Source organism: Cryptomeria japonica, chromosome 3 (genome assembly GCF_030272615.1).
Source record: "Cryptomeria japonica chromosome 3, Sugi_1.0, whole genome shotgun sequence".
NCBI classification, from domain to species: Eukaryota; Viridiplantae; Streptophyta; class Pinopsida; order Cupressales; family Cupressaceae; genus Cryptomeria; species Cryptomeria japonica.
In genome coordinates, this window is record NC_081407.1 from 888,191,502 (window position 1) to 888,212,627 (window position 21,126).

Here is a 21,126-nt window from a genome sequence, read left to right on the forward strand (position 1 = left end):
ATAAAATATTCCCAAGAAGTTTGCAATGGACTCAAAATGTTGAAACTGCTCTCGGGAAGAATCAACGGACTCAACTTGATCTTCAAAACACAACACCAATATCTAACTCCATTTTGAAAAGGTTGGAACTCTTCGAAAAAGTTGGAGCTCTTAACATTTTGGAATGACCAAAAATGGGGACATTACAAGCCCAGAAAATAAAGATCTGACATACTGTGACAATAATGCAATTACCTCAAATTTTGATAATCTGAACTCTGAATTTCAGTTAATAAAGGGATTACATACTTACAAGTAGTGGCTTTTAATCCAATATCTCATACTTACAGATCTTATAAAAGGGATTCCAAATTTCATAATTCAAAGTCACTAGCGTTGACTTAGCACATTTCTGAAGATGGGGAACTAGCAAGCATGTGCTTTGAAGTTTGAAGTATCTGGGTAGTGAATGATTAGTTACCCTAAGTGACCTTTTCCAGTTAACCTAAGTTTGAAACATCTTTACATTGAGGTGCATAATGAAAATTGCAACTTAGAACAAAAGTATAAACTATATGTTCAAACACAGAAAGTTTTTCAGCAGTGTCTAGTAAGATAAATGCTTCTTAAAACTCAACAGGGTCTGAGAAATATAAAACTCTTTTGGCCAGTACAGAAAGGTAATTACAAGAAAGTCTTGGAAATGTTTGCAAACACAGCTTGGCACATCTCTAACGATTTTTTGTTCTGCTGAAATGTTTGTCTATTTCAATCGAGTATTAAATTTCACCACACCATTGAGCTAATCATTAATTTCTGACAATTTCTGATATGATCTGCTTCATATTCCACCATCCATAGCCTTTGAAAATGGATTTAAGACTTTCGTGTTCACAATACTTGTTACTACATAGGATTCTTCATGTTATCTGACCTTTCTTATTCAACTTCATAAATACATTTTAAACTCCTCCAACACGCATAATTTCAATGCATATACAAACAGCTAACTCCACACACACACACACACAGGGCCTTACATAATGCAGGGCAGGTAGATTGTTTGTAATTCTTACTTAGTGAAAAGAAAACTCCATTTAAAATCAACTTTATGACAAAATGCAAACTAAATTCTTTTCATACAATATTAACTTTGAGTCTGCTATTGGCAAGAAACACTGCACAAGCGTCAGATGCTGTCATTGATGGCAACTCCAGTCAGAGATTCTATCTGCAGTTCATAATTTTCCTATACCAGAAGTCACTTTGACTATTTGGTTAAGTCCGGTAAGTTAGAATAGAGCATCCCGCAGAGTTTAGCATTTTGGTCAGTATTTCATTTCAGTTGAATATTTTGTAATGCGGAGTTAGGGGAAACTTGATAAATGTCTATATTACCTCATTCTATGATCTTAGCTTCCGTTGATAATTCATGTGCAAGTTAGAAGATCCAGTCTATCAGTTTTTGGGTTGAACAGTGTAGTATGGCCGACTTGTATGATTGATCGTTGTGCGGAATTGGTGAAGCCATTTTGGTGATTGTTTTTGTGTTCGAGGATGGTTAGCCGACTTGTGGGAAGCATGTGGACAATTCCTTTTGGTCCGCATATGCATTGGAGATCAGATTCAGCCGACAGTGTGTACACGTTTCATTATTTCTGAAGTGTTCTTGAAGCCGACATGTAACTAACCTAATTTCTTGTTGCGGATATATAAGAGCGATTCATATGATCATTTTGGATATCTGTGGTTATGCGAGAGTTGTTCATGATCGATTGGGCGCAATTGCACGTGCGCAACTCAGAGTTTTGTGCTCCAGAATATTGCAGAACAGTGGAACAGAGCAGTATAAGGCAGTGTGTGAAATTAGTGCACATTGTGCTTAGCCGGAACTATACCCAGGCATTTGTAGATGTTGTTCAATAGTTCAAATTATCTTGTAATCATTTATAACTCATTTGTAAGGCAGTGAGCCTTCCCAAGGTTGTAGCCCTCTTTGTTTTTGAGCAGTGAGCTCTAGGCAGTGTGCCTGAATGCATGTGCATTCCATTGTAAAACTTCATAGTTGAGTATACTCATCTTGTGGGTCTCATCCCCATCGTGGCTTTTCCCTTAACTGGGTTTCCACGTATAACAATCTTGGTGTTATGGTGTTGTGGCTATTTGGTTTATGTTCTTGCATCTTTCTTTGTTCATATGCATTAAATGGTTGAAAGCTCAATTTAATAAAGTTAAAGATTGCAGAACACTGATTCACCACCCCCCCCCTCTCAGTGTTTCTTGATTCCAACAGTTTGCATGTGTCCAAAAAAAAAAAATTATATATACATGATTTTACATCTAGAATCATGCTACAAAGATATACGAGATTATTAAGAATGAGTGCATTCAACAATCACTACACAATTTCAGAAATAGAGGTGGATGATAGTGACATCAATAATCAAGCTTTCACCTTTTCCGGAGTCGATAAATTCATTTGGAGGATTCCTACTGGTTCATGTTGTCTTTTATTGCTGCTAGCAACCTGAAAGTCATTCAATAGTATAAACAATTCATCCAAAACCTATGATGTAAATACTAGCCTGAAGAAACAATAACTGACCACTATTTTTCAAAAACAAGTAAAAGGAGAAATTAATCACATGTTTGGCATGAGCAATGAGGAGATATTTGCATGACATCAATTAGAAATTAGAATACCTTTACTTACAATGGTCATCATGAAACTAATACATATTTATTTTAAAGCAAATATAGCTGCAAGGTTGAACTTCCAGGCAGTAGAGAACAAAATAGCTCTCACAACATTGAGAAATGAACTTGAACTGCATCTTTGTTAGGTAAGTTTACTTCAAAAACAATAAGACTTATCCTGATGATGGATCATAAAGTTTGACCCCAAACTTATGTTACAAAATTACACAGTTAAATCCAGAAATTTGATGTTAACAGTAAGACTGTTAAACTGAATAACTCTTTTTCGTTCAAATTTCTAGTAAATTGATATTTAGTCTGAGTTTGCTAAAATTGCATTGAATATGTGAAATTAAATCCAATCATCCAAATGATACAGAGCAGAGATGAAAAATTCTCTCAAAAACAACATGTGAACATGAATGTAATGGATGATGGTGTAGACTTGAGCATGAAATTTCATATTCCATTGCATCCTATGTTTTGTGCACATGAAGTGACCAACATTTATACTTAACAAAAGGAGTCAAAGTCAAGTAATCATTCACTACAACAGTTTTACATCTGTACAAAACCTCCATTATTGAGGACCATTTATCACTAAAGCAAAGGAAGAGGAGGATAATGGAGTTGATTTTTCATTTTCCTTAAAGCTTCTATTGACAGATGATTTCCAATAATTCTATATTTGGTAATCTTCTTAGAATGAAGATGCAAATCCCTTTCTTTAATAATCGATCAAGGCCTCACATGATACTTCTATTACCGATAAATTATTTCACTCCATAAGATACTTTGAAATCAGCTTGGAACAATAATAAGGTTCCCTTTGTTTAATATGCATTGACGGGTATGACAAAGAATCTTTGAAATGGTGTGAGCTGGATAACATGGAAGCTTCCCCTGGCATGGTTCAGGCTGGAGGCAGAACCAGTCGACGCATGTCAAGGGGTATGCCCCATCAGATCATTGGTTCAAGAAGAGTGTTGCAACATGGGCAAATATTGTCTCATTGGGGAGTGGCAAGCAATGGAATGAGTCTCAGCTCACTGATGTTGATGTCAAGCAACTGCAAGCTTCTGGTGTCATCAATTCTGTCCAGCAGGTTCTTTCAGTGCTTGCTACTCAGAATAATATTCCAGTGTACCTTGGTTAGGTTTTGCCAGAATAAGAGGTTGTTGGAACCTTAAATCTATTCATGGTCAAAGAATGTATAGACTGACAATTTCACTTTGACCTTTCTCCCTGAAGGGTTTTATGCAGTCATTTTTTCCTCAGTGTCTTTGTGAGAAAGCTCTAAGCAGAGCCTCTTTTGAGTCTGATTGTCTTAGGATGGTTCTGCAACCCAGCCTACAATGTGTCTTATGGTTCCCTTTCCCCTCCCTCTTCTGAAATATAGGTTCCATTGTTTGGATTTCCAATGGACTATTAGAATCTATCTGACTTTCAAGCAACAAAATTTGTATTACATAAAAAGGGAACTTATACCTATAAAATAGTCACAAATTTAAAAATCACTGGTTCATAAGAACTCTTAAAAAATAACAGAGTCCTAAATAGACTAACAAAGTACAACAAACAATGCAAACATGCTACTGCACAATTAGTGATGGAATATGCCAACACTCCCCCCCTTATTACATGATTGTTTTAAACTACCAATAAGAGAATCCTGAAAAGTATCAAACTTCACAAATCCAAGCAGCTTGCTGAAGATGTCAAAACATTGTTCTTGAGTGGAGTAGAATTGGAGCTGAATATTGTCCTGTTGAGCATGTTCTTGTGTGAAGTGGCAGTCAACTTCAATGTGCTTGGTGTTGTGACATTTTCACACCGCCCCATTGCAAATAGGGACCCCCACTTTTTTGCTGTTAGGTTAGTTGTTTTAGCTTAGTCGTCTAGCTTGGCAATAGTTTGAGTCTTTAGCCTTTTCTTATGAAAGGGTTTGGTTTTGCTAGCCCAAGGTGAAGCGAGTCTTAGGAGTCTCAGGCAGTCGAGCATCAATCCAATCTTCCTTGGGGTTAGTTTGGAGCTCACTCAGCTTTAGTGCTTATGATGATGAGGATAGGAAAGAGCTGATGTCATCAATTTACTTCATGAATTAAGGGGACAAAATCAGATGATTTATCTATAAGTGCTCATATGCCTTGACCCCAAGGAATCCACGAATTGATGGACTTAAGAGTGAGGTAAAGTGAAAGTTGCACTATCAAGATTTCCAAATTTGCAAACAAAGTGTTTTTAATGAGGAAAGCAAAAAGAGTTAAAGCAATTAGCAAAATCAAAGAGTTGGAGAGGAAGATGAACGATTTATCTATAAGTGCTCAAATTCCTTAACACCATGGAATCCCAACTTGGAGGTCTTGAAGAGGGTAAATGCTCAAATTCCTTGACCACAAGGAACCCATGACATGGGGGTCTTGAAGGCTATGTGAGATGAGAATCATCTTGACTGAATTCATCCTTGTATCTTCAAAAACTTCAAACAAAGTGCTTTTAATGATGAAAATAAGTGAGAGCTGATGTGATTAATTTTTTTCATTACTTGAAGAGGGTGAGTGCTCAAATTCCTTGAAATCAAGGAATCCACGAACTTAGGCTGGAAGATCAACATTTTTGCTTGAAGTCAAGGAATCCACAACCTTAGGGTGGAGGACCAAAATCTTTCCTTGAGTGCAAGAAATCCATGACCTTGTGGAGATGAGTGAAATATCCCATGTTTGAGCAAATGAATGCCCAAGTGAAGCAAGAACGAAGAACAAGAATTGATGTGAGAATGAAAGAAATGAAGACAAGATTGAATGATGAAAGAAGAGAACACGAGAATCATGACGAATCAAGGAAAACAAAAGAAAATTCCACAAGTCAAGGTGCAAGTGGGGATTCCTTGACCCCAAGGAATACAAGACAATCAAGTGCTCAAATTCCTTGACGCCAAGGAATCCACGACCAGCAAGTGCTCAAATTCCATGACCTCAAGGAATCCACGACATTGAGGGCTTGAGTGGAGACCTCAATGAGATGAAGGAATTGATCAAAGGATGAAGATCAAACCTTGAAACAACAGCAATTGGATCTCCAAACATGTGTCTCAGACCTCGAAGCATTATAAATCAGAAGCATATAAGGACAAATTCAAAATCATAAAAGGGCAGAGCAGAACGAATTAAATCAGCAGTTAAGCCCTAGAAATTAGACCTGAAGATCCTTATAAAAAAAATCAGAATCAATTCGCATCACACCTAAACTCAGAGCAGAGAAAATATTAGAATTAATGATGAATGCAAGTATGAAATGAGTTTTGAGGCTGATTGTTCAACTTACCTTTATACCTCTTCAAGGAAGGCGAAATACATGAATCTGTGCTAGCCGACTTGAGCTTTCAAAGAGGCAAAAATAAGGGTTTCAAAGCTGGCCGACCTGAGTGTGTTGAGGCAATATGAAATTTTGAAAGTCAATATAAAACCCTTCTTAGCTGACCCCTACAGGAAGTGTAGTATGAGGGCATATAAAAGAATGATCAAAAGGTTTTTTTCAAATCAAATCAAATTAATTCCCAAGCAAATTCGTAGCAGGTGGAATGTAGAATAGAAAGAAAAGGAAGTTATTTCCAGTGATATTCAAGAAAAATACAGCAGAGATAAGGTTGCAAGTTCAAAGAAAATTATGTCTCAAAGCTGTCATTGAAAATAAATAAGGAGAATCAAACCATTTCCAAGCATCATGAATGTATTACTTGTCTCTTTTGCAGGTCTGATTGCGATGAGATATTTAAGTTGAGTAATCATGAAAGGTTCTACAACAAATCAAGGTTGAAAGCTTCACCGTGTAGGAAGGAGATCAGCACATTCAAGTAAAGGATAGATTCGCAAGTATTAAAAAGGCATCACCTCAAGGATTCAACCACTACATGGGGATAGCTCTACGGACAACATGGAGGAGTTCAAGTCAAAGACGAGTGAGATAAGATGTAAGGGGCTGATATCAAAATCATGAAGGAAGACTTCATCACATGAGAGAAAGGAACACTTCAGCAAGGCAAGGAAGATCAATCACCAATGCGAGGAGAAGGCCAAATACATCAAGCATAGATGTCAAAAGGTCTACATCAAATGTAACACAAAGGTGGAATCCCCAAACAAGAAGATGAAAAGTGAAATGATCAAGAAGGATTAATCAAAGTTAACCTAACAAAGATGATGCAATTCAGGAATATACATCACATTGAGCAATTTGAAATGTTAAGTATCAAGTGATATTACTCGAACACAAACACTAGTGATGATCTACAAGATGAGCAAGCTAAGGTGGCGCCCAGTCATCATCAACCCAATCACATCACTCCAAGTCAAAGCGTCTAGAATCTCTAGATTCAATGTACTTAACTCATCCAACGAGGAGGATAACTACCACATGTGTAGGCACAAAGTTCAATGTACCTAAACTCGTCACACATTGGTCGGCATTCAAAGAAGCATAGTTTGAGGACTCTCCAGACCTCTCCAAACTCTCGAGTCCTATCTCGAGGTGAGTCCGAAAGAGTTCTAGGGAGTACTCGTCCAAGTCTCCCCCGAGGACTCTCTGAGTCTTAGACTTGGACTCCAAAGTTTTGGGCATGGACTCTTGGGTCCACTTGAGTGCCGCTAGCGAGGTAAGAAAAAAACATAAAAAATGGCTTTTCCTTCACTTTTTTTGTGTCCAATCTTGACCAGATTAGGGCTGAACACCAAAATAGAAAAGGAGAAGAGAAGAGGAACATGTTGCAAGGTGTGCGCCCTTGGTCTCCTTGTGTTGTGCAATGCAGCGCTCGGGTTTGTGACATGGCTTAACCGCCTCCTGTGGATTCTATAAGTCTAGTGGTTGTATCGGGCATTAAGAGGTCAATCTTTTGGTGCAACGGCAACCACTTGTAACAAGTGGTATCAAAGCTTGGTCACATGTTCAAACCCCTCGCTTGCGTTGGGGGGGGGATTGTTGCAAGGTGTGCGCCCTTGGTCTCCTTGTGTTGTGTACCGTAGCACTCGGGTTTGTGACATGGCTTAACCGCTTCCTATGGATTCTATAAGTCTTGTGGTTGTATCAGGCATTAAGAGGTCGATCTTTTGGTGCAACGACAACCACACTTGTAACAGAACATTTGAGATCCAAAAAGACAATGTTGAAGAAACGATTCATCATCTTTTTATACTGTAGCACCTTTTAGTTCAAGCCTGACAAATTGAGTTACATTAGAAGGGGAAAGAGGAAGATGTAGATTGTATTTGGTGGTTTTTCTCATTTTGACATATCATTATATGCGAACATTTATAAAATTTATATATTTATGATGTTTTTATACATTTGAAAGTTTGAAACTATGAGTATAAATTGTGAAATTTCAAATATTGAGTGTTTGAAGATCATATGATGCGTAATGTTTGAATTATGAAAAATTGATAATCAAATTAGGCTTTCATGTTCTCTGAATGAATTAATTTCTTTTTTTTAAATGGTAAAACTACTGTTTTCTTCTTTTTCGAGTCCTAGCCGAGGCTTTTGCCGAATCTGTGTTGAGTCCCAAGTCTAAGTCCTATTTTGGGCTGCAGAGTCCACGTTTGCAAACTTTGCAAAGGACATGTGTCCTATTTATTGTAATTATCTCATTGGTCAAGGAGGAGTTTGTTGCAACAAACACTAATTAGGGTTCTATTGTAAAATCTTGGCCATTGATTTGAGAATCAATCTGAGACATTGAAATGTAATGGGCTCTCTACATAAGTCTCAATCTCCTCATTTGTAAAGGTTAATAGTTAGTAGCAAAAGCAAATAGAAGTAAGATAGCAAGTAGAGAGAGTAGAGTAGGAGAAGGTAGAAATTGTTACCAAGGCATGTAAATAAACATACTTTCATTGAATTTATGGTGAATAGTGGTGTTTCTTCTACATATTGCATGGTTTCCTGTTATATCCTCAAATTAGATAAAGTTCAATGACAATGATAGAGAAGCAAGTTGACATTTGATGAATCCTTCGATTCATACCAATTTAAACCTTTTTGATTGCAAGTTGTTTTGCGTGGTTAGCCTGAACCTAATTATTATTGTGCCTAAGTTCAACTGTGAATACTTCATTTCGATTGTGCCATTATTGGGTTTTTGAATGGATTGTTTGCAATATGAATATCTTTCACTACCTTAGGAGATTGCACTCTTCTATGGTGTTGTGAGCTATCTCTAGTTAAGTAGAAAGTAGTTTCATGAAAGATTTGTCTATCAAAGCATGATTCATTATTGTCATTGTCCTTAGGAATTAGGAGTTAGCATAGATTCTCTAAACCTTTTCCCCTTTTGTTTCTTTTTCATTTGAGTTGGACTTAGTTTAAGAGAAGAAGCATCACATGATTGATACATCCAATGTTCATGTTCCAGTTGTAGTTCATAAACATAAGTCCTCTTGGATTACCACCAATCACATCAACACACAGTCTATCCCGCATAAAGTCGCTTGTACGCAATAGGAACCTTGGAGTCACCTTGTTTGATCACGAAGTTTAACATTTGAGGAGATTTTGTTCGAGAGAGGATAAGATACTCAATATTTTATTTCATGTTGAAAGGTGTCATAAAAAACACATCAACACTTGGTTTGTTCCTAAAACATTGGAATACAAACAAACTTAAGAACACTTTGATTGTCACAAGCCATTTTCGAGGAGAAAATCGAAAAAACCCAAACATTGAAACATCGGTCATGTTTTTTTGGTGGAAAATATCATAAAACACTCTTGCCGAGAAAGATCCCACGATTTTTGTGTGAAAAATCGTGCAAAAAACGAAAAAACAACCATGATTTTTAGGAGAAAATCAGGCAGAACCCAAATATAATTTATGAGGAAAAAATTATAAAAACCCAAAAATAATTTTCTTTTTTTTTGAAAAAATTATAAAACTCATGACCACAATTTTTGGGAAAAATCAAGCAAAACCCTTTTACAAAAAAAATCACAGATTTTGGGAAAAAATCGCACAAAACCCATGAAAAACCACAATTTTTTCAAAGAAATGTGCAAAATTTATATATCTCACGCCTGTGCCATCAAAGATATCCCAAGAACATCAGCAGAAAAAAAATTCAATCTACAATTTGTCTTCCTTCATGCCCAAGTTATGAATAGGAAATTCAATGTGTCAATCCAAATCACTGCAAAGCAAATCTTGAGAGAGGCAAGGGAGTGTTGCGAGGTAAAATCTGCCCTATAAAGCAACAAATTGTAAACGGGGGCAAATTAGCAAACTATCGCCTCTATAAGAGAAAAGAATTTGACTTAATTCCTTCTTACTACCAAGAAAATCATAGTAGAAAGGAGGTATAGAAAGAAACCCAATAATCGCCTTTACATGCCCCTGTTCCATCTCTTGCCTTCCAACTCTCCCTTCCACTACTCGATTTATCCCTTGTCTTTACCTACTCACTTTGGTACCACAATTTTAGCTAGAGTTCATATAGACCTACTAGGACATACACCTAGGATCTTCCATTGCTACTTGAGTGCTCTATCAACTATACTACTAGCCTCTCTTTAGCTAGCCCATTGTCAACCCCCGCTTAAGCTACACTACAAGTGCATGGGGCTCCTAGCTTGGCTTTGATACTGTATCAAACTTTCAAGCATTGAAATTTGTATTACATAAACAAATATTTATACCTATAAAATAGTCACAAATTTGGAACTCACGGGTTTCATAAGAACTCTAATAAATAACGAAGTCCTAAATAGACTAATAGAGTATAACAAACTACAATAGACATGCTATGAGAATCAATGGTGGAATATGCCAACATAATCATGTGCAAGTGAACTGCATTGTTAACTGTCCTGGTAAGTTTACAAAGGTCAATCCCACTTCCATTAATGCCAATCAAGTTTTTGCATGTTTGAAAATTAAAATGGACTTGGATCTTCTACTTCTAAAATGTTGCACATTTCCAAAACCTCTTGGTCTTTCATGCAATAACTCAATTACAAAGGGTTGTGTAGATGCTATGCCTATCATCAGCTTGGTCATGTTGCTCATGAGGATCCTTCTTGGCTTAGCCCCAAAAAGGAAATTGTTGTGCTGTGCACACACTCCCCATCTCCGATAGGGACCCCCTTCCATTTTGTCCTTGTACTGTTATAAAATTGTGACCCTAGCAATTTTCGACTGCATTAGGGTCCTCACAAACGCGAGTTCGAATCCTCTAGCCTGATCGGAGACCGGAGATTGCTCAGCCCTTAGATATAGCTTCTTCCTTGGCCTCTGCATCACCCCGTCTGCACTCTGCCCTGGAGAAAGGGGTAGGACAGGGACATGGCGCCACTATCCCCCCTTGGACAGGGGCGTGGTGCCCTTGTCCTGCCAAGACAGGGGCATGGCGCCCCTGTCCCTGCCCTATTTTGGGGCAGGACCCTTCGTAGGGTTGCATTGTTGGTTGTGCATTGGGCAGGAAAAATCCCCCGATGTCAGCCCGTGACGAAAATCAAATCCACTAACATGTATTTAAGGGGCATTCGTCCTCTCATTTGCATAAGTTGGATAGATCCAAGTTGCACAAGCGATCAAGCATTCTTTTTCAGCATTGAGCATTCTCAAGTCTCCCTTCAAGGCTAGGTGTTGCATTCAAGTCAAGGATTCAACCATTGAAGAGGAGATTGATTCCAACATTCAATTCCACACAAGCACTTCTATCAAAATTGCTATCACAACCTCCCTTGAGGTGACTTACAATTCAGTCGTTCATTTATAGCTACTTGCAAGTACTTTCTTTCATTCCTTGGTTAATTCCAAAACTGGGGTTTGACCTAAAGGCAAACCCTCAATCCCAACCCATTTTCCTCTCTGTTATGTGTGTAAGTTGCAGGTGCACAAATGTACTTTCAGATTCGGGCTCCATTTGCAGAGGCGGAAAAACCTTTTTCGTTTCACGGATTTTCCGGAGGACCGTGTACATTCCTGCCACGGCCCGGGCAACTTTTCTTCAAATTCACAGGGCGACTTCGTCTCGACATATTATTGTCAAATCCAGGTGCATAGCTTCATCCCATATTCCGATCTCAAGTTATAATCAATCCTTTGTCACTTTTGCAGTACATAATTCAATCAATTCCTTTCCATTTCAAACAAGGAAGAGGGGATCAACTTATCATTCCCATTTCATTCAGAATTCAATCTTCATCTTTGAAGGTTGAATCTAGTGAATTCTCCTCTCCTCTTCCTAATGTAACATGGTGAAAAGTGTTTGAAGGGTAATCAATAGTGAAACTCTCATCTCTCTTTGAGGGAAAGGGTAGTTTTCCTCTTGATCTATCATTCACCATATTTCCACTTTTACATTTTGGTGAACCCAATGCCTTGCATGCTTTGCTTTGAACAACATTGCATATTTTTCATTTACAAGTTTCAAATTTCTGCAAACTTAGTGGTTAAATCATTAAAAACCCTAGTTTTTAAAATTAACATTGAACTTGTAATTTGTTAAAAATTGCTTGTGGTTATCTTAAGATCTGAAAATTGTTTTGATTGTCAAATTCAATTTACTCATTGTCTTGTTCAATTTGCAATTAAAATTTACAAAATTAAGAGGTTACTTGTTAAAATCCCTAATTTTCAAAAATCATTTTGAACTTGTGCAAAAATTGGATTTCAATTTAATTTTCAGATTTCTGATTGTTATCAGATTTGTCTTCAATCCTACAATTCAAATTTTCAATTTCCCCCCTTCTTCCCAAAATTCAAATTTTTAAATTAAGTGGTTAGGTCATCAAACCCTAATTTTTAAAATTAATTGGATTTTGTGCAAATTTCAAATCAATTTCATTTACATTCAGATTTCTAAACATTTTCCAAGGTGCCTCTATCCATTAGATTTGACCCTTTTTCAAACTGCAATTCAATTCCTCTTTTTCTTCAAAACCCTAATAAGGTCCTATCTTCACATTTGCGCCTTCATTTCACCCATCTAGAGTTCATAAAATTCGCCAATTTTGGGGGGTTAGCTTTAAAATCATTGTAATATCCTTCCCTGAAAATTTCAGAAAAAGTTGGTCGGACCATGGGCATTCCCGCCACAGTCCTCGACTTTTTTCCTGAAATTTCGAGAGATTGTTATAGCTGTATTTACTAGCCTAAACCCGGAAGATTGGCTGATTTTATCGATTTTTGATCCCTCTAGAATCGGAAATATCTTCAAAATTCAACATTTCAACTTTCAAGAATTTTTTTAAAATTAAGAGGTTAATTAGAGTCTGCCCTGATTTTAAAAATTCTGATTTTAAAATTAAGTGGTCTTCCCTTGGCCCTATTTTGAAATTTCAATTTCCTTTCATTTTTGGAAATTGTGTCATTCCCTTCCTCCAACAAAGTTCACATTGTGTAATCATTATTTTCTTAAATTTTGCATTACTCAATTTTGTAAGCTTTGTTCCACAATTCAAAATTCAATTTTCCCTCTAGTGCATTAGTTTTACCACTATTAGTCCTACCTATCCTATCCCCATTAGACGAAGCATTAGAATTAAAGCTTCCCAAGGTTTAATTACCTAGGAGATGGAGCCTAATTTGGGTGACTTCTTTAATGAGGATCATGCTTCCCATCCTAATCATGTGCCTATTCACCCCATTGATGGATCCCATGATGAAGAAGAAGTTTTAACTAGGGTTTCTTTATATCAACTTTACACATTGGACAGTCAATTTGATAGCTTTCAACAATGGATGTCCCAAGAATACCCTAATAGTGAAGCTCTTCCATTAATTGAAGGCCTTAAGCACATGATTCAAAGTGATAAGAATGGAATTGATATATTGCGTGGCATTGCACATATTGTTGATTCTAATGTCATGCCTATCAAGAGTTGTGTTGAAGCCCTAGGTTATTCACAACCTTCAGCACAAGTCAATCCTTCAATTCCTTTGACTACTCCTATAACTAGTATTCCTATTTTCACATCCAACATCATGGCTACTTCAACTCAAAATGTCATTCCTACAACCATGGGTCATGGGGGCAATCCCTCTTCTTCATTTAATCCTCCATCGTTACCTATGTCTTCCATGAATATTCCTATTATTCCTCAACCAATCAGTGTGACACAAGGGGGCAATTCCTTTAACAACTTTGTTCATCCTTTAAGTGTCCCTTTTCCTACCCAATCATCACCCATGCCTACTTATCATAATGTCCCACCACCTTATTCTCAGTCCATGTCTTCTTTCAATAACATCACACCACCTTCTCGATCACCTATGTCTAACATCAATCCTTCTACCGAAATGACAATTAACAATCTTGCTCAAACCGTGTCTTCCTTACAACAACAAATTGCTTCTATGAGTCAATCCAAGTTTAGTGTGCCCACATTTGATGTTGCGAGCCCACTTTCTCTTGATATTGTTAAAGTCGTGCCACCTAAACATGTTGAGATCCCTCATTGGAACTCTATAATAGAAAAGGTGATCCTCTTACGCATGTCAAAACATTTCAAACCTTGTGTACTGATTTTGCTTATGATAAACGATTGCTTGCAAAACTGTTTACAAGAACACTAAGAGATAAGGCTTTACAATGTTATTGCTCTTTGCCTTCTTATTCTATCACTTCCTTTCAACAACTGGCAAATGCTTTCATCCAACAATTTCAAAACAACATTGATCCTAAAATCACTTTGACTGATTTAATGCATTGTAAACAAGGTGTTAAAGAAAAAGTGACTGATTTCATTGGTAGATATAAGCATTTGTGTGCTCAAAGTTCTTTTCATGTACCTGATAATGATATTCAAAGAATTTTCATTTCTAATTTACAAAAAGATATCAGGGAAAAGCTTCTTATGTCTAAGTTTACTTCCTTTCCACAGTTGTGCGCAACACTCCACAATTATCAACTGGTTGTGAGTCAAATGGAGCAATCCACTCCTATGGTTCCGAGTGATAAGGGGGAGAGTGTTCAACAATCGTTTGCGAAGTTCAAACCAACAAAAAGCTTCATCAAGTTTAATGATCCAATCAACAACAACCATGCGAATGCTACAAGAAGTGTGACTTCTATTTCTTAATTTTTCCAAAGAGAAAGACAGTTTGCTCCTTTGAATGAATCTTTACATAGTATTATGTCTCAGTTGTTGCACATAGATGTTATCAAACTTCCTCCTATAAAATTGATCCTTCTAAACTTGCATCCCCTTATTTTGATAACAATTCCTTTTGTCAATTTCATCGTCAACCTGGTCATGATACTAAAAAATGTTTTGCATTTAAGAATAAGATTCAAGACTTGATTGATAATAATACATCTGTGGCAGGTGTGAATGATAAAGGGAATAAATCAGTAGCTCCTCCTAATCAAAATCTTAAGATTTTCACTGATCCCTTGCCATCTCATACCTCTAACGTTATTGCGATTGTGCATAATTCTCTATCTTCTGAAGAATTCACCTCTATGGCTCCAAACTTGGTTAATATGGTGGAAACATAGGATACGCCTAAGGATACTTGTATTACATTTGACCCTAGCAAGACCATTAGAGCACCCGATGGCCCTTTATACATAGTTGCAAAGGTTAAGGATATCCCTTGCCGTGGCGCCCTGATAGATCCCTCTTGCATGGTTAATGTCATAACTGAAGAGTATCTTTTCACTTTACGATTGCATAAACCAATATATGATGCTTCTAATGTGGTTGTGAAGTTATTTGATGGCTTCTCTTGTCCTGCCATTGGTTCTATCACCCTTCCTATTGAAGTCCATACTAAATCCATGGATGTGGACTTTGTTATCATACCTTCTTCTGAGCAATTCCGTGTGAAGTTGGGCTATCCTTGGCTATCTTCCATGAAGGCTATTGCTTCTCCAATCCACAAGTGTCTGAAATTTTCTCACAATGGAGAAATCATAACCATGAACCATAGCTTATTTCATCCATCTGAAAGAAGCCCCGGTGTTCCTATTGATTTCTTTTGGCCTAAACAATTTCAAACTCTTCCATTAAGAAGTGATGCTCTTTTTCAATCTTATCAAAAAAGGAAGAACGATATGATATTATCCTTAAGTCAACCTAGATCTCCAACACTTGACATTCCTATTATTCTTCAAGACGAGGTTCTTCCCCTCTCGGATAGAACTAATCTCCCTCCTAAGGAAGATCATCCATCTATACCTATGGATGTGACTTTACCTTCTCTTAAGGAGAACACCAATATTCTTCCTAAGGTTAGACCTATACCTCCTCATGATGGACCTGGTCTCCTTCCTACACCTAATATTCCTCCTTTCTATAGCGCAGTTTCACCTTCTTCCTCTTATCAAGAGAAGAGGCCTGCTTCTCCTATTGTTCAACCAAAAAGACCTCAACCTAAACCTTCCACTATCAAGGAGAGAAATACTCCTACTTTTTCAAGTGTTCCTCCTCCTTCTCAGCCTTCCACTAAGACTCGACGGAATCGTTGTGCGAGAGAACGCCAACGAAGACGCCATGTTCGAGCTCGTGAAGCTATCCCTCAAAATATTCAATCTCCTCAGACTCCGACAGTTGACATGATTCCCTTTTCTCCTAAGCAAGATGTTCAACCTACATCTCCAGATCATAAGTTGCACAAAACATGTGATGGTTTTACTCCTATTCGTGTTCTTGCTCCTCTTTCTCTAAACTTTGATGAAGAAATGGGTGAAAATGTTATTCATAATGGCAATACAACTCCTAATGCTTCTAATAGTGAGTATGAATATGTTGACATAGACAAGCATTTATCAGATGAGTTTTCACAAACCCTAATCCTAGCTCCTAGAATCAAACAAAGTGACTTACAACATGAGCATAGTCCTTTTTTGGATCTTGTGATAGCTCCATCTGATGTGCTCGATGCCGCTCCTCTGGCATGTTGATCGCCTTACTGAAATAGTGATCAGCAGGATTGGGAGGCGGATGTCGTGCTAGATTAGTAATATTAGCACTGCAGATCTTCCTCTCTCTCCTTCCTTTCTCTTTTGTGACCATTCTTCCATATGTATCCTTATTCTTCAATTGTTCCCTTAATGTCTACTTGAGGATGATGCAAAGCATTGAGATCTTTTCTTGGTCTCTTTCATGTTGACTTAAAAGACATCCTCTCTTCATGTTCTTCTAAGGTAGTGTCCTCCTTTAGGGAATGAAGATTATTATATGCATATACATACATGATATAAATGAGTTATCATACAGCATACTGACCCCAAGGAAAGCGACACTACCTCGTGTCTCGTGTTCATTATCCTTGGGTTTATACCTCGATTGGGAGCTAAATCCTTGCGATAACGTGCTCCCTCTCTTCTCTCTCTCTTGGGTGTATCCTACCTTAAAGCAATCGCTCCCGATAAGGCACGTGCGATCACTTTAACGTGGAGGCATACACTCCACTCATACTTTCCTTCTTGTGTTACTTAGAATTACTTAGTGAACTTTGTTTTGTTTTGTAATCTTTTGTATCCTTGCTTTCATGGCTCATAGTGAAGGGAACTTTGCTACTTACAGTCATGGTTCTCCCCTTCTCGATCTTCCCTTTTACTTTGTCAATCGAAGTCGTAAGATCCTAAGTCCACTAGGGGCTTGGCACATCTTGCCTCCTTGACATGTTTAAAGTCTTTCAATCTTGTTTCCTTGTACTTTACCGACAGTATTGGCATACGCTTATACTCCCACTAAAGTGGGGGCTAAATGTAGTGTCATAAAATTGTGACCCTAACAATTTTCGACTGCATTAGGGTCCTCACGCACGCGAGTTCGAATCCTCTAGCCTGATTGGAGACCAGAGATTGTTCAACCCTTGGAAACAGCTTCTTCCTTGGCCTCTGCATCACCCCGTCTACACTCTGCCTTGAAGAAAGGGGTAGGACAGAGGCGTGACGCCACTGTCCCCCCTTGGACAGGGGCGTGGCGCCCCTGTCCCTGCCCTATTTTGGGGTAGGACCCTTCCTAAGGTTGCATTGTTGGTTGTGCATTGGGCGGGAATACTCCCCTGATGTCAACCCGTGACGAAAATCAAATCCACTAACATGTATTTAAGGGGCATTCGTCCTCTCATTTGCATAAGTTGGAGAGGTCGAAGTTGGATAGATTCAAGTTGCACAAGCGATCAAGCATTCAAGCATTCAAGCATTATTTTCCAACATTGAGCATTCTCAAGTCTCCCTTCAAGGCTAGGTGTTGCATTCAAGTCAAAGATTCAACCATTGAAGAGGAGATTGATTCCACACAAGCACTTCTATCAACATTGCTATCACAACCTCCCTTGAGGTGATTTACAATTCAATCTTTCATTTACAACTACTTGCAAGTACTTTCTTTCATTACTTGGTTAATTCCAAAACTGGGGTTTGACCTAAAGGCAAACCCCCAATCCCAACCCATTTTCCTCTCTTTTCTGTGTGTAGGTTGCAGGTGTGCAGCTGTACTTTCAGATTCGGGCTCCATTTGCAGAGGCAGAAAAACCCTTTTCGTTTCACGGATTTTTCGGAGGACCATGTACATTCCCGCCACGGTTCGGGAAACTTTTCCTCAAATTTGCAAGGCGACTTCGTCTCGACATATTATTGCCAAATCCAGGTGCACAGCTTCATCCCATATTCTAATCTCAAGTTATAATCAGTCCTTTGTCACTTTTGCACTACATAATTCAATCAATTCCTTTCCATTTCAAACAAGGAAGAGGGGATCAACTTTTCATTCCCATTTCATTCAGAATTCAATCTTCATCTTTAAAGGTTGAATCTAGTGAATTTTCCTCTCCTCTTCCTAATGTAACACGGTGAAAAGTGTTTGAAGGGTAACCATTAGTGAAACTCTCATCTCTTTGAGGGAAAGGGTAGTTTTCCTCTTGATCTATCATTCACCATTTTTCCACCATTACAGTCCCACTGGCCATGAGAGAGCCTTGGGGGAGTAAGAAGTCAAATCCGCATGGCATCCTGGAGACAAGGAGCTTGGTGTGTACAATGAGGGTGAGGTCTGAGCATATGAGAGACTAATTAAATGAGGAGAGGAAAGATTGATATCCTAGTGTCTTTCAAAATGCCTAGTTTCACACCTCCTAAATTCGGTGTTTTCAATCAGAAGATGGGAATGGGCCTTAGTCTTTTGACCCTCCTTCCTCGGAGGTTTGTCTTAGGTTTTCTCCCTAGAAGACTCTTGAGGATGCCTAGGCATACACCGAAGTTCATTCTTCATCTTGCAAAGTTCAGTTGGCGTATCAAAATCAGACTTATTGTTGTTTCAAGGACTCTTGAAAATGCCCAACCAAATACCAAAATTTGTCCCCAAACTTGAATAAAGTTCGGCTCTGGCAAGGGAAAAGTGAATGTTTTTAAAAGATTCTTCCAATCCCTAAAAGAACACCGAAATTGACCTATGCTTGAGAAAAGTTCAATACTTTCAAAACTTTTTGCTTGAAAATCCCTTGGAAAGTGCCGACTATTTTATAGAGAGATTTAAAATGAAGGGCATAATTTAAATTCCTTATGTCCTTATTTTGTACATCCTAGATTTTTTTATTCCATCATCGAGCTTATGTTCTTTTTTCATTTGCAAAATGTTAGGCTCGAAAAGCGTGAATTTTAGGTCGAGGTTTAGGCCAAAGGTCATAGTTCCCACCGAAGTTCATGAGTTTGTAGTGCAAAGAGGTGAGTTTCAATTATTTTGTGCCACCAAGTTTTAGACAAAGACATGAAAGACCCCTCATGAGAATGAGCAAAGGATTGAAGCATCAAATCCATATGTTTAGGAGGCTGGAACAAGGTATGAAGCAAAGTTGCAGACCAAACCCCAGTGTTTGCTTGAGAAAAACCTCATTCCCTAAGCCTTGCCAAAGTTCATGCCCTTTCATGAGCCAAATTCGGAGTTTTCTAGACTGTTGGCATTCCAAAATACTTGCAAACACCAAAATTAACACCGAAGTTGACCTTTCCTCGAGAAAATTCGGAGTATTCTGATGTTTTGTCTTGCAAGCCCCAAGGAAAAGGCCGAAGTTTAGGCCGAGTTTTGTGCATTGACTGTCCAAACTTCAGTAGGATTAAAGCATTGTTTCAGTGATCCATCCAAGCCCGAGGTAAAAGCCGAACTTGCTTGGTTTGTGCCAACACTTGATGATGTTCTTAGTACTCCTTCAAATGTCGAGATTTCATTTCCAAGATGGCTCCTCAAAGTTGGATTTTGCAGTCACAAAAAGGGGAGATTGGGAGGCATCAAGGACCCTTCCTTGACAAACATAGAGGCATTCCAAAATCAGCATTGATTGAAGCTCAAAATTAGGAATAGTCTTCATTCCCAAAGTGCCTCTCTCATTCATCCCAAGCTTATGAAGTTCATCACTTCCTCAAAGCCCAAAAACCCTCTCGGGCACAATAATGTTCAAATGCTTTGGGGAATGAGTGAATAGTGAAATGATGATTGATCTTTGACCTATATGTTCATGTAGGGTGGAGGACTCAAAGGAGGTCATGTGGAGATGGCACTACCCTCCGGAGGATTCCCAAGATAAGGCCAGAAGAAGAATTCCATGCCAGCATCCTGAAGATGTCAACGAGTGGACCCAAGGACAAAGTAAGAAGGTTGGATGAGCAAGGGCCCCTACCACCATCAGCATGGCGACAAGTTGAAAGTTAGGGCACAAGATTGGAGAAAGAACCACAGAGCGGTGTGTTGCAAAGCCAAATGGTGCCATTTCCAAAATTTTGGAAAACATTGACAAGATGCACAAAATGCTACAGGACATGCAGAAATAGATAAAGAACAACTGGAGATAACAGAAAATAAATTTATTGTAAAAGCAATTGCTTTATTGTAAGATGACTACTTGTGGGCCCAGTTTAATGCAATTCAAAAGGGGGGCCACAAGTTAGTTATTTCCCAGCAGCCAAATTCAACTTTTTGTGCCTCTAGCCCCATGCATTTTTGTCTTTTAGTAGGATTAACTGAAAACAATTGAAGGTAGCTGAAAAGGCGGTTGATGGTTTTTGAGATCATTAACCAGAAAGTTGTCAAAATTTCTAGGAGGTAAATCAAAGCCATTGGATAGATGGAATCTTAGCCATTGATTCACAATGTAAAACCTATAAAAGGCCAGTGCCTCTCTCATTGTAGAGGGTTAAAAAGTTAGGCAATTAGATTTTTGGAAATAGAATTAGGTATAGAAGTAGAATATGTAAAAGATGTTCAATTTATATTCAATATGCAAGTTATATTCTATTATCTAATTCTATGATTGCCTTAATGTATATATCTGACTATCTTCTTATTTGTGGCATGTGAGAGGAGAATTTAATATTTTCTCTTTCCTATCTCAAGAATGCCACTTACTATAAGTATATGACAAATGAGGCACGGTCAAGGAATGCCTTGATCGGTCATGACCGATCAAGACATTACTTGATCGTGCCTTTTTGTTTATACTAACAAACAGCATGT

The 21,126-nt window shown here is 38.1% G+C and overlaps 1 protein-coding gene across 3 annotated transcripts in view; it reads right to left on the reverse strand.

The window, feature by feature from the left end:
- LOC131055811 (uncharacterized) overlaps positions 1 to 21,126 on the reverse strand; it is a 99,036-nt gene that overhangs the window by 15,671 nt on the left and 62,239 nt on the right. For all 3 annotated transcript variants that reach the window (XR_009108506.2, XM_057990155.2, XM_057990156.2), the window contains exon 5: positions 2,435 to 2,506. Coding sequence is in view for 2 of the 3 variants with exons in the window: in XM_057990155.2 (XP_057846138.2) it covers positions 2,435 to 2,506 (72 nt within the window). In the remaining variant the exon portion in view is untranslated. The remainder of the gene's footprint in view (positions 1 to 2,434; positions 2,507 to 21,126) is intronic.